Source organism: Anabrus simplex, chromosome 1 (genome assembly GCF_040414725.1).
Source record: "Anabrus simplex isolate iqAnaSimp1 chromosome 1, ASM4041472v1, whole genome shotgun sequence".
Classification (NCBI taxonomy): domain Eukaryota; kingdom Metazoa; phylum Arthropoda; class Insecta; order Orthoptera; family Tettigoniidae; genus Anabrus; species Anabrus simplex.
Genome location: NC_090265.1, coordinates 1,358,256,318 through 1,358,271,033, shown reverse-complemented (window position 1 = coordinate 1,358,271,033; position 14,716 = coordinate 1,358,256,318). Strand labels below are relative to the sequence as shown.

Below are 14,716 nucleotides of genomic sequence, written 5' to 3'. Positions count from 1 at the left end.
TGAGGATCTCAAGAAAACGTGCAACAGTAGTTTGCTTTTGATGACTCGTATAGCACTGCAAGTCGATCAGTTGCTTAAGTGCGACCACTTTGGTAAAATCCCTGTCAATGTGGAGGAACACAAATCCTTGAATCTGGTTCGCGGCGTCATCTTCCACCGCGACCTTATTTTGAACACTGACGAAGAGTTGATGGAAGACATGAAGAACCATGGCGTGACACACGTCCTGCAATTAAGTGCAAAGTCAACGGTGAAGACTTTGCCGCTGGTGTCTTCATTGTTTCTTTCAGATTGTCAGTATTACCAGAGAAAGTCAAGATAACTTATCATTGCGGTGTGAGGCCATACATCGTGCCTCCTTTGTGATGCAATCAATACCAGAGATTCGGACATAAGGTATCTCATTTTTCGAATCAGTCTGTATGTGGTACATGTGGAGGAGTAGCTTTCACTGCAGAGGAGTGCACAACTCTGTATAAGTGCACTAACTGCTCTGGTCTTCATTCTCCTCTAGATCGGAACTTTCTGACAATTTCTGAATGAGAAGAAGATCCAGGAGATCAAGACCGTGGATGGTCTTTCCTACAAGGAAGCGCGCCGTAAATTTAATTCCACGAATACACCTGCCCGTACACTCAACTACAGCATGATAGCACAGAGTCTCCCAGGTTCGTATTTCACGACATCGTTACTCGTGCTGATCGCTGCGCCCAAGGTGGCTGTTGCTCTTGAGAGCAAAGTCGCAAAGAGTATAAGCTCGAAGGTGGGAGGACAACCCTTCCTTCGACCACCAAGAAGTCTGTGCTGGTTGGCAGTTCTAAGCTGGCACAGAAAGGGGGGGAAGGCTAAGTCTCCCCCCTTAAGAGGTCAGCGAAATCCATGCCCACGCCGGCGGTTGCAGCATCGTCGACAAGGGCTGGGAAATTCTCTCCCAGCCCGTCCAAGCATGAAAAGAAGGCGGAGAAGAGGAACACCCTTACCGGACGCTCCCGAACTTCTCCTATGAAGGGGAAATCATGCCCTCTCTCCAGAGGGTACGAGTCTGCGCCAGTAGCTATGCCTGCTTTGAAAACCTGCGCCCTCCCCTTGTAGGGGGACTTCCCACCCCCGGAAAGCGTCAAAGTTCTGGGCATCAGTCCCGCCGTCTGTCAGTGATGGGATGGACTTCGAGCTGTCATCTACATCTTCAGATGTAGATGTTGATCGTGTTTAGGTGTAAGAACATCTTGTCGCTCATAACCTAACACTCTTTCTGTAGTCCACACTATGGCACTGTTACAGTGGAATTGTAATAGTTATGACAGGCATCTTGCTAAGCTGCTTCAGCTCATTAGTGAGTTCGCGGCGAGTATAGTCTGTATTCAGGAGACAAACTTCAGACCAGGTCATCATACGGTCTTGAGAAATTTCAGACTATACTCGACAGAGCGATATTATGCTCACCGGGCGTCCAGTAGCGTGAGTATTTTTGTTTGTTCTGATACCTGTAACAAATAGGTTCCTCTAAGAACCCCACTGGAATGAGTTGCGGTGCAGATACCGCTGCCTGTCATAGCAATAGTGTGTAACGTTTATTTTCCACCAAGCCAGCCTCTTAACATAAATGAAGTCACTGACCTTATAGATCAGCTTCCACCTCCCTTCCTCTTCTTGGGCGATTTTAATGCACATTACCCAATATTGGGCTCTGAAACGCCTTGCCCCAGGGATTTGGAAACATTAGTATATTTTGAACACTGGGGAACCAACTCATTTCAGTGTATGTTACGGCACATAATCTCACATAGACTGAAGTGTATGCAGCCAAACGTTGGTTCCGATGTTTTGGTGGAATACACATGATGATCTCTGTGACAGTGACCATTTTTCCATTATTCTTACTTTGTTGAAACAAAAATCTGTCAAGGCTCCTCCTCGAGTTATTCTTAAACATGCTGATTGGCCAAAGCTCACATCACTCGCTCTCTTTAGGAACAAGACCCTGCAGACTGTAGACGGCGATATAACTTACATAACACAAGTTATCCTTGCTGCTGCTGAGGGGTCCATTCCCTCCTTTTTAGGGACTCTTCGCTGAAAACTCGTTCCTTGGTGGAACGAAGAAATTACAGCACTATCAAAGAACATTGTCGTGCTCATAAACGTTATTGTAGGCAGCCTACTGTGGCCAACTTGGCAACATTTAAAAGACTCTGCGCCAAGGCGCGAGTTCTTATTCGCCAAATTAAGAAAGCTTCGTGGTAGATATATGTATCATCTATGACGTCACATACTCCATCGTCTCAAGTAAGGACTAAATGAATATGATGTCTTTCGGGTATCCAAGGATCATCTTCTGTACCAGGAATTTCCATTGCAGGCAGTATCGTCACTGAACCACTCTCAATTGCTAACCATCTAGCTATCCATTTCGTGGATGTGTCTGGCTCTGGGAATTACCATTGTGACTTCCTCGCTCTGAAGCGGGAGGCAGAACGTCATCACCATAGTTTTGCCACTCAAACTTCAGAGGACTATAACATGCCCTTTATGGAGTGGGAACTCCGTAGCACCTTGGCGCTTTGCAAGGACACGTCCCCTGGGCCAGACAATGTCCATAACCAGATGTTGAAACACCTTAGTGAGGATAATCTATTATATCTCCTTCGAGTGTTCAACCGAATATGGATAGAGGGCGAGTTTCTGTCTCAGTGGTGAGAGGGCATAGTCATTCCTGTCCTCAAGCTTAACCAAAATCCTAATTATGCAGAAAGCTACAGACCTATTTGTCTCACTAACTGCTTGTGTAAGCTATTTGAGAGGATGGTAAATCGCCGACTGGTGTGGTGTCTGGTGAAACAAGTTCTATTTTCTGAGTACCAGTGTGGTTTTCGAGCCACTCGCTCGACTATTGACAACCTGATACGCCTGGAAAGTTCTATCCAGGATGCGTTTCTCTGCAAACAGCATTTGATGGCTGTTTTCTTTGACTTAGAAAGGCCCATAACACCACGTGGCGATATGTTATCTTTTCATTCCTCCACCAATGGAGATTCTGAGGTAACTTGCTGGTATTTATTGCAAATTTTTTGTCTCTCCGTGTATTCCGTGTCCGAGTTGGGAGGGCATATTCGCAATACCACGTTCAAGAAAATTGAGTCCCACAGGGATCGGTTCTTATTGTCACTCTGTTTGCGATTGCCATAAACGGCATTGTCGCTGCTGCTGGTTCAGCAGTAATACCGTTGCTATATGTGGACGATTTTGCTCTGCACTATAGCTCGCGAAGCATGGCAGTCGCAGAGCGACAATTACAGCAAGTTATTAGGAGAGGGGAACAGTGGACCTTAGAACATGGCTTTTGGTTTTCCACCGCAAAGACTTCTGTTGTCTGCTTTTGTCAACAACGCAGTCTTCACCCGCATCCTGAGCTTTATTTAGGAAATGTTGCTCTTCCTGTAGTTGACACTGACCGATTCCTTGGGCTCAGTAGCAGCAATTGGGAATAAGAAGTGGGGGGAGGGATGAGTGTGTGTGTGTGTGGGTGGGGGGGGGAGGGGCAAATATGTGCAGAAAAACAAAAACTGCCCGGGTTTGCGGGATATAGCGGCCGGGTGGTGGGGTGTATAAACATCAAAACCGAGAAAAAGCTACAAAATGTTTTTATATGCTCTCTGAGCGAATTTTGACTGAGAGGTAAAGGTTGCCATTTTACCAACCTAAGTGCGGTAATAATAATAATAATAATAATAATAATAATAATAATAATAATAATAATAATCATAATCATATGACCGCAGCTACCGTGTGCAACATTTCAATTCGACGCATTCTGGCTGTTTGATCGTCAATTTTTAAGTTCAGTTTTACTCTAGGCCTACTAGATGGCAGGCTGAGTAAACTGAAACTCTCTTGGGCGTCTATGGCTGAGATTTAATGAATTTTGTCAGGTAAACACCAAACGTGTCACCAGAGATCTTTTACATGCTGACATCGTATGACATGGAGTGCGGATGGACATTTTTTGGTGGTAGGCTGTCACAATTTTAACGTCCGCAGGGTTTTGAGGGTTTAGTAATATTATATATTAGAAAAAGAAAAAGACAAATATTATGTGGAAAATAAATTTTATTCAATGGAACATGGCACACTTGGAATGTGGGTAATAACTCTGTGTTGTATGGGCCTGTCAATTGCCCTTTCCAGTATTAAATTTGTTATTCTGTTCAACAAACCATGAATAATAATAATAATAATAATAATAATAATAATAGTAATAATAATCGTATGGCCTCAACTACCGCGTGCAGACATTTCAATTTGACGCATTCTGGCTGTTTGATCGTCAAATTTTAAGTTCAGTTTTACTCTAGGCCTACTAGATGGCAGGCTGAGTAAACTGAAACTCTCTTGGGCGTCTATGGCTGGGATTTAATGAATTTTGTCGGGTAAACACCAAACGTGTCTCCAGAGATCTTTTACATGCCAACATCGTACAACATGGAGTGTCGAATGGACTTTTGTCCGCCCTTCAAAAATCCGACTGCCCCTGCCGGGTTTGAACCCGCTATCTTGGGATCCGAAGGCCGACACTTTACCACTGTTCCACAGAGGCAGCTAACAAACCATGATGTATTCACAACAACATCTGACCTCCAATTGAGTGCGCAAGTTGTCTCAGCGCCATCTTAAAACAGAGAATGCGTGAGACGTCATATATTAAACACAAACATTGAAGCGCCATTTCATGAAAACTACATTTGAGATTTTCAGTTTCATTGCAACTGTTAACTAATACATCAATAGATAGTAGATTTTTAAAATTTTTATTCAGTATTGTACGATAAAACTTTCACCAAAGGAGCAATATTACGCATGTACTACTGTTAAATAGAAGTACGGCGTGATTATGCAATTAAAAATCATTTAGTATTGCCTACACACTAAGAAACTAACAAACAAAGAGAGTGCTAGACTGACGAATGTGCGCGGCAAGCGGGTGAATCATACCTTTGTGTCCGCGACCTTGGCAAAAAAAAAAAAAAAAAAATACTCCCCTGCTACCATTCCTTACAGCACATGCAAAGTTTCTACTACTTGCTGTGGTGCTATACAAATTGGTTAGGTGCCACGAAAAAGATTTTGTGCATATTTCTGCAAATTACTTTGTTAATAATTAAAGGAAAGAATTAATTGATAAGACAACAAGGCCTATACAAATTGCCTTTTTAAAGAATTCGTATAATTCTTAGTTTCATTATAATAGACTACATTGAATCCAATCAATACGGAATACGAAACTTATAAATAATAATAATTCTTAGTTTCAGTCGCTAAAAGGGAATAAAAATGTAATGTTTTCTCCAGAATGTGGAGGGGGGGGGGGGGGAAACGCTTGGGCTCCTTTTCAATAGAAAATTATTGTGGGAGTCACACGTGCGGCAATTAAAATGCAATGCATCAAGAAACTGAATATCTTGAAGTTGCTTAGCAGCACTAAATGGGGAGCTGACCGCATGGTGCTCCTGCAATTCTATAGGGCACATATTTCATCCAGGTTAAACTACAGCAGTGCAGCATATGGCTCAGCAAGACCAAGCGTCCTTGAGAAACTGAATAACATCCACCACAGCGGGGTTAGGTTGGCGACCAGAGCTTTTCGAACCAGCCCCATTACTAGCCTGGTCAGTGCGACGTAAAGCCCCTAGCAAAAAAAAAAAAAAAAAATTACTAGCCTGTTCGCTGAGTCTGGTGTGCCCCTTTTACACCTGAGGCACCAGCAAATGCTTCTATCGTATGCTGCACATTTGCAACAGATGCCACTTCACCCAAGCTATCCTTGCGTATTCAACAATGGAAACCATCGGCTGTACGCTGCTTGTCCTCAAGCAACGCTGCTGGTTGGAATATACTTGGATAGCAGTCGCAGATTGTTTCACGTACCTTTGGTTCCTTGTCTTGACAAACAGCCAAGTGGGGTACCTACGTGGGTAGTACGACGACCTGAAATAATCCTGGATCTACACACTGGCCCGAAGGAAAATATGGACCTTTTGATTTATCGGAGGCTCTTCTTGTCCATTGTTGGCCGATATCGAGGTTCAGTTGTCGTTTACATGGGTGGTTCGAGAACAGACATAAAAATGGGCTGTGCATTTGTTGTCGACACTGATAGGTTTATTTTTGCTCTCCCGGAAACCTGTAGTGTGTACACAGCGGAGCTCTATGCTATCTGTGAAGCTCTGCGGTACACACTGTTCGATGAGCGCAAACACTTTCTTCTGTGTACGGACTCCTTGAGCTCGCTACAGTCTATTGACATCTGTTTCCCTCGGCACCCTCTGGTGCAGCGGATCCAGGACCTGCTGGCCGGATGTTCGGATGCCGGCACCAGAATCACGTTTATGTGGCTCCCAAGCTACTTGGATGTAGAGGGAAATGAGTTAGCAGATACGGCTGCCAAGGAGGCAGTAACACTGCCCCCGTTGCCTTGCAAGGTTCCAGCAAGTGATATTCAGTCTCAGCTGAGACATCTGGTTATGTCCCATTGGGATATGGAGTGGCAGGCCACTCCACTTCCATATAAGCTGAGTGCGATTAAAGGTACAACGAAGGTATGGAGGACTTTCCTTCGGGCTTCTCGGAGGGAAACAGACGTGTTATGTCGTCTTCGGATCATCCACGGTATAGTCACGCACTCCTATTTACTGAAAGGAGAACCCCCTCCGGTGTGTCCTTGCGGCGATCATCTTACCGTGGTACACATCCTTACGGAGTACGTGGATCTGGTCGATCTGCACCATCTGCGTCATAGGCTAACGCTCTCGAGGGATATTTATGCGAGATGACAAGCAGTCAGCAGACCTCATCATCCGTTTTATGAGGGATAGTGGCCTTTTTTATCGCGTGTAATAATGTCCTTTGTCTTAGTGTATTTGTGTTGCTAGTGCTTTTATCCCTTTGACTCTCTTTTAGTTTGTGTTTGTGTATTTTAATGTGTTATTTCAACTTCTGACATGAATTATATCTGTATATATAAAATAAGAGTTTTTTCTGTACATTGCTCAGAATTTAAAAAGGATGGTATTTCTGTATCGGTCGGGTCCATTGTAGCAAGGAAATGCACTTTTTAATTTTCCGTAATTTCTGTCTGTCTGTCTGTCTCTGTCTCTCTCTCTCTCTGTATGTATGTATGTATGTATGTATGTATGTGCACGCATCACGAGAAAATGGCTGAAGAGAATTTAATGAAAATCAGTATGTAGTGTCTGGGAAAAAGTCGCTACAATCTAGGCCATAAATAATCTTATTCACGTTGAGATAAATGGTAGTTTTTAATTCTCAAATAATTATGTCATTAGTGGTCCTGCCGTAATGAAAATCGGTATGCAAAGTCGGGAAATAAGTCGCTGCAATCTGGGCCATAAATAATTTTATTCATGCTGAGTGGAATGGTAGTTTAGGGAAGGCCTAAAATATAATTCTAAATATTTGTGTTATTAGTGGTCCTATCGACAAATACTAAGTTACTAAAGTTATATAGTTTTAAATTTCCAATCTTTTATGTCTTATACATTTTTACTGTACCGGCTATGATAACAGATATTCATAAATTTGGATTTTTGTTGCTAAGTCCATATCAGCGCCAAGTCACGAGAAAATGGGTAAACAGGATTTAATGAAAATCGTTATGTAAAGTCGGGGGAATAAGGAACTACAGTCTACGCTATAAACAGTTTTGTAAGATGTCCTAATATCACAGAGTCGAAAGAAAACTAAATATGAAGGCATACAATACAGAAAGCTCATAACATTGAACAACAATAACATTACATTGACCATTGTTTGTTGTGATGTGCTTTGTCTGTTCTGTTGCCAGTCATGTCCAATAGATGGGATTACTGCTGTATACCGAGTATTTTTAAAAATTTGCTTTACGTCGCACCGACACAGATAGGTGCTATGGCGACGATGGGATAGGAAAGGGCTAGGAGTGGAGAGGAATCAGCCCTGGCGTTAATTACGGTACAACCCCAGCATTTGCCTGGTGTGAAAATGGGAACCACGGAAAACCATCTTCAGGGATATCGACAGTGGTTTTCAAACCCACTACCTCCTGGATGCAAACTCACAGCTGCGTGCCCCTAACCACACGGCCAACTCGCCCGGTCGTACCGAGTATAACAGCCTGCCTGAATATATGTGGGAAGTACTGGGGAGTTAGATAACTTTCTTCTTAAGCATGCTATTCCTCTGGTTCATAAATTTTCTACCGAGCTCGATAGCTACGGTCGTTTAAGTGCGGCCAGTATCCAGTATTCGGGAGATAATAGGTTCGAACCCCACTGTCGGCAGCCCTGAAAATGGTTTTCCGTGGTTTCCCATTTTCACACCAGGCAAATGCTGGGGCTGTACATTAATTAAGGCCACGGGCGCTTCCTTCCCACTCCTAGCCCTTTCCTGTCCCATCGTCGCCATAAGACCTATCTGTGTCGGTGCGACGTAAAGCAACTAGCATAAATTTTCTCATACTACTGTTACGTAACAAACTGGTTCATCATAGCATTCGAGCTATCCAATCCCTACCCTGAGGCACTGATTGGAATGAGCAGTGTGTATATTTAACGGAACAATGGCAGAGGAGTGTTCATGGCTGTCTGCAGCCTAGTCATTCCAGCACTGGAACTTTGGACTGTTAGATTGGCATCGTAGTACTGTTCATAAAGTGACAAAATGTGCTGTTTTTTATTTCAGTGAATATTTTATATGATAACATTATTTTAATCCCTGCATTCCTTCTGACATTTTTTTTTTTTTTTTGCTATTTTGCTTTATGTCGCACCGACATAGATTGGTCTTATGGCGACGATGGGACGGGAAAGGCCTAGGAATGGGAAGGAAGTGGCCGTGGCCTTAATTAAGGTACAGCCCCAGCATTTGCCTGGTGTGAAAATGGGAAACAATGGAAAACCATCTTCAGGGCTGCTGACAGTGGGATTCGAACCCACTATCTCCCGGATGCGAGCTCACAGCTGCGTGCTCCTAACCGCATGGCAAACTTGCCCAGTTCTGACATTTTTGTAATGGCGTAAGTTAACTGTAGTTAGGAAAACCATGAAGACAGTCTTTCTGAGAATCCCGTAGCGAAGCACGGGTACATTACCTAGTATTTATGTGTCTGTATTTCCAGGCAATGCCTTATTCCATTATCACCTCTATTTTCTATACTTTTATTAGAAAATAAAGCATTGCAAATTAGATCCTCTGATTGTTTTAATCTCATAATCATTTTTCCGTTACCATTTATTTTTAACTCTCGTCAGTGGATACATTTTAACATTTTAATTATCATCTCATGTCATCCATTTCGTACCATTGGGGGCCGATGACCTTAGATGCTAGGCCCCTTCCAACAAAAAGCATCATCATCATCATCATCATCATCATCATCATCATCTTTTTGTCAAAATTAGCCAAAATCTATTTTAAAAAATCAGTGATGATTTTCCTGAAACGTGTTTGGTAAATTTAATAGTTTTCTGTCATTGTAAAGTGCATAGACAAGGTGAACTCAAGTAAAAACTATTTTAAATAGCTTTAATAGATTCAGGCAAGTCAATACAGGGTCAAACATAATACCTATTATGGTTAAGTTTATCATAATTAGCCAAATCGATTTCCACTCACCAATACGATTCACTATCTCCATATTTGTGATTTGATCTGCCATCTCACTTTCAGCATGTTTCTGTAACACCACGTTCAAAAGCTTTTATTTTCTTTCTTTCTGAGCTAGTTATTGTCCATGTTTCACTTCACCCAATGCCACGCTCCAGATGAAAGTCTTCAAAAACATTTTTCTAATTCCTATATCAGTGTTCAAAGTGAGCAGATTTATGTTCTTAAGAAAGGCCATCCTTGCTTATGTTAGTCTGTAATTTATGTCCTCTTTTCTTCTGCCATCGTTAGTACTTAACCCAAGTAACAATATTCATCTACTTCCTTCAAGACCATTTCCTAATTGAATATTTCCTGCATCACCTGACTTTGTTTGACTGCACTCCATTACTTTTGTTTTGGACTTCTTTATTTTCATCTAGTATTCCTTCCCCAAGACTCTGTCCATATCATTCAGCAGTTTTTTCCAAATCTTCTGCAGACTTATATAAAAGAACAGTATCATTTTCAAATCTCAGAGTTTTGAGTTCCTCTCCTTGGATTGTGATTCCCTTTCCAAATTCGTCTTTGATTACCTTTACCGCCTATTCTGTATAAACACTAAAAAGGAGTGGAGACAAACTGCAGCCATGTCTCACTCCTTTCTGGATGCTGCTTCTTTTTCAAAGCCTTCAATTCTCATCATTGCAGGCTGATTTTTGTAGAGATTGTAGATAATTCTTCTTTCTCAGTATCTGATCCTGACCACCTTCAGAATCGCAAATAATGTGGTCCTATCAACATTATCGAATGCCTTTTCTACATCTACGAATGCCATGTATGTGGGCTTGTCTTTCTTAATTTGATCCTGTGAGATCAGACTCAAAGTAAGGATTGCTTCACATGTTCCTACATTTCTTCTGAAGCCAGACTGATCTTCTCCCATCTCAGCTCCAACTTGTCTTTCCATTCTTCTGTAAATAATACATGTTAAAATTTTGCAGGTGTGAGATAGTAAACTAATGGTGTGTTAGTTTCCACACTTGTCAGCACTGGCTTTCTTGGGAATAGGTATAACAACATTCTGCTGAAAATCAGATAGCACTTCTCCTGTATCATACATCTTGCACACTAGAAACCTCGCCATGCTGGTTTCTCCTTTCTAAATCCTTTCTCCCTCTACTATCATCTATTTCACTGTTTTGATATTGGTCGTGTACTGTGTCTCGAAGATCTGTAGGCCTGCCTTTCTAGCGTGTTCCTAGAATTAGGCCATCTCTTTCCATGCCCCCTTTATGGACTATTGTGTTAATATACTGTATATTACACTCATCACTGAACTAATATACAGACTAGTTACTCCACACCCAAACCATATCGTTCTTCACTATTTCTGTCGTCACATTTGCCCAGTAAAGACAAATTGAATGTTTCCTTTTAATGTTAAACAATATAAGATTAAAATTTTATTTGTACAATTTTTGTTTCTATTTATTTCATCACTTCAGATATCCTATCACCATTTCAATTACATAGGGTACTCAATTCTTTATTTACTGTCGGTATTTTTGTTTGTGGTAATGTTTTAATGCTAATTCATCTTAACTTTCAGTCAGTATGTATTTTATTCCCTTCAAACAACAGCAACAACAACAACATTATTATTATTATTATTATTATTATTATTATTATTATTATTATTATTATTATTATTTCATATCAAAGCTAGTTAGTGGAGAAAATACTTTCTGTTCTGTGAATGAGTGTATATTCTCGTATTGGTGTAATGTAATGATTATTTACTAGAATTTAATATTTGCAGGGGTCAGTTTGCTGTCGTTCGACGCTGTGTTGAGAAATCAACTGGATGCCAGTATGCAGCTAAATTCATGCGAAAAAGACGTGTATGTCGTGGTGTTGCAGCAGAGGATATCAGGAGAGAAGTTGATCTGTTGCTTCAGTTGAAGCATCGAAACATAGTATCACTCCATGATGTTTATGATAACCGCCAGGAAGTTGTGTTGGTTTTGGAACTGTAAGATTTTGTGATATTTACATCATGCTGTTGCCTTCTGTTGTTAAAAAATTGGCTGTTGGTTATATGATGAAAATCAAGTTAGGTTGGAAAGTAATAATTCTAAGTATATGCTTCAACTGGTGTATTTGAGTTATCATGTTCAAGTCTTTAAACGATGTAGGATTCAAAGTTTAGGGAATGCACGTGCTCTCTCTCTCTCTCAGTAAACCACAAGCATGTAGTTAAAGTAACAGTGTCACTAATGAATCTTACACCCCCGTCTGCTTTGTAATTAGAATTACTGTTGCAGTAATTCTTGGATGCCTATCATTCATAGTTTAAGACATACAGACCACAACATAAACACACGGGCCGCAACCCCATTACATAACAGCGCGGGCAAGCCCCCACTACCTGGCTGTGACATATACTTTCCAGAAGTCTCGCGAGACAGCCAGGGCTTACGTCAGCCAGAAAGGCTAGGATATAAAAGGCCAAGATCAAGGCCACTCTAGTAGTGTAATTTCTGCCTGGGAGACTGATTACCTCGGATCGAGTAGGGGTATTTCAGTCGCCTTGACAAAGAATACTGCAATGTATTCGAAACGTCGGCAAACTGTACGTGATATGCGTACAAGTACAACACGGTTCAACCCGGAAATTAAATTAAATAAGGCAAATTCATGATTATGATTTATAGTGAATTGTATTAACTTAATTCTGTTCCTGTTTTTGATTTTCCACATGGATGTTCTTCCAAAAATTATGATAAGTCTTTGAAGAAATGGGGGACTTCCAAGCCAAGGCAGTGAAAATATACTCAGTTTACCTGAGCATTAGTTGATGTCCAATTTTGGAATCTCTAGGGGTAAGAGAATGGGAAGATCATCAAACGAAATTTGATGGAGCTGGGTAGGTTGATTGGGAATAGGAAAGTCCATATTATGAGTTTTGCTGGCACTGGATTGGCAACATATTCATTTAGCTGGAGTGTTTTAGTAGCAGACACAGGGTTTAAGGTTTGGATGAATGGTTTCCCTGGATGGCAGGGCAGAATTATAGTGAACATTTTGTGTGAAATGAGCGAAAACTGTTGTAGTGGAAATATTGCTGATGGTTGGTTGATTTGATATGTTCATAGGTACCAATTCTGCCATCATAGAGGTAGAGTTTTGCAGGCATTGGCAAGGGAAGTGAGATGATGATGATGATGATGATGATGATGCTTGTTGTTTAAAGGAACTTATAGGTCATCAGCCTCTAGGGAAGTGAGAGAAGTGAAATGGACACAGTATCAAGGTGGTGCAGGAATGAGTCAAGTTTGATTCGTAGTGCCTCAGGAGAAAGACACCATCAACAGACATCACCAGACTAGGGGCTGAAGAGCTTCAGTAGCAAGGAAATCTTTCTCAAAAATTGATGTGCTCTATTCTAGAGCTTCAGTGGTTTCATCTTCTCACATCAAGAGTCTTCTTATTTCAGCATTTATTTAATCAATGTTTCCTGAGAGTGAACTTGTATGGGATTGTTTCTTTGTAATCATTTTTCCACAAGAAAACCAGCTCTTTTTAAAATTTATTTTCTACTTAAGGATTCAAAGATCAACATTGCTCTTATCGCTTCATATTTTTTAATTTCTCCTACTAAATCTCTTATAAAAACACTTCTGACTCCATTGGATGAAGGTTTTGAAATTTAGGAATATTCCATTTTCTCAGTCTTCGAGTACTCGAATGACAGGTCGATTTCAGAAGTGTAAAATTTGCTATGTGATCCACTTTCATTGTGAGATGTTTTGTACATTTTTTCATCATTGCTTGAGATGTTCGAAACCTTCCTTCTTCAACTATCAGACTGTCGACTATCGATGTCTTTTAAATTAAGACACCAACCCTTCCTTGAGTCAACTTTGCAAATTTGTAAAATTTGTGATGTCAGAGTTTAAAATTACAAACAAGAATTTTGAGCTGTGGAAATTTGTAACATGCAAGCTTGTCTCTGTTTTCTTTTTAATTATGAATTATATTGATTTTTTATTATAAAAGTGTAATACTGTATATTAATGGTTATTAATACTCTGCCTACAGCACTTACTGGGTGGATTGAGTAGCTCAGTAGTTGCTGTTGGTGGTACCAAGCCCAGGGCAAGGAGGAGGGTTGGCTCAGTGCCATAAAATAACAGCCATAGAACATCTTGAGGCAAACACACTTCACAATCTCATTTTTCATCATATCATATTTCATTTATCACCTTCCAGATCACATCTGGAATTGCAAACCCTGACCATGGTCAGGCTCTTGATCATTGATCAGACAACCAACCTAATATGGGAAGTCTTCTATTGAAAGAATCCACCGGTTTGGACAGCTATATAATCTTCCAAATGAAGACACCATTATTTGATACGGTGGGGTGTCAGAAAGAGGATTGTGGTGAGTCGGAGCGCCCAGAGACTTAATGATCAATCATGCAGATTAATCAAACTAAGAATGTATTTAAGTTCAATAAACTAGGAAAGTTTTTGTATTTGGCAACATTAAATATCAATTCATTGATGAAGGTTGGTAAGGTGAAACATCTAATATATATTTTGAATCACCATAAACTTGTGGTCACAGCTGTTCAAGAATTACATAATACTGATCAGAAACCAATTGAATCAGGAGGGTATTGTCTATAAAGACCTCCAGGTGAAAGAGTCATAAAGAATGTTCCTCAATTTGGAGTTGGTTCCTTGATACACAATAGAATTCTAGATTCCATTATTGATTTTTCCTCAAATTGAGTAGCATTATTAACGATTAAAGTGTAAAACAAGATTTATACATTGATAAATGTTCATGCTCCAACAAATGAAAAGAACACAACTGTCAAAGAGAGAACACATCAATTTTGGGATGAATTTGACCAATTGGTTACGAATATACCTGATATAACATTAAAGTTCTCCTTTAACATTAAAATTCTTCTAGGAGATTTTAATGCAAAGATTGGACATGAGAAAAAATTTTGTGTTGTGGTGGGGCGATGGCCAGCACAATTAACAAACAAGAATGGTGAAA

At 40.6% G+C, this 14,716-nt stretch overlaps 1 protein-coding gene across 1 annotated transcript in view; it reads left to right on the top strand.

Annotated features, from left to right (window-relative positions):
* Window positions 1–14,716, top strand: part of LOC136859016 (death-associated protein kinase 1) — a 1,193,585-nt gene that overhangs the window by 67,550 nt on the left and 1,111,319 nt on the right. Inside the window, exon 3 of the mRNA XM_068225494.1 lies at window positions 11,459–11,671. Coding sequence (XP_068081595.1) covers window positions 11,459–11,671 — 213 coding nt within the window. The remainder of the gene's footprint in view (window positions 1–11,458; window positions 11,672–14,716) is intronic.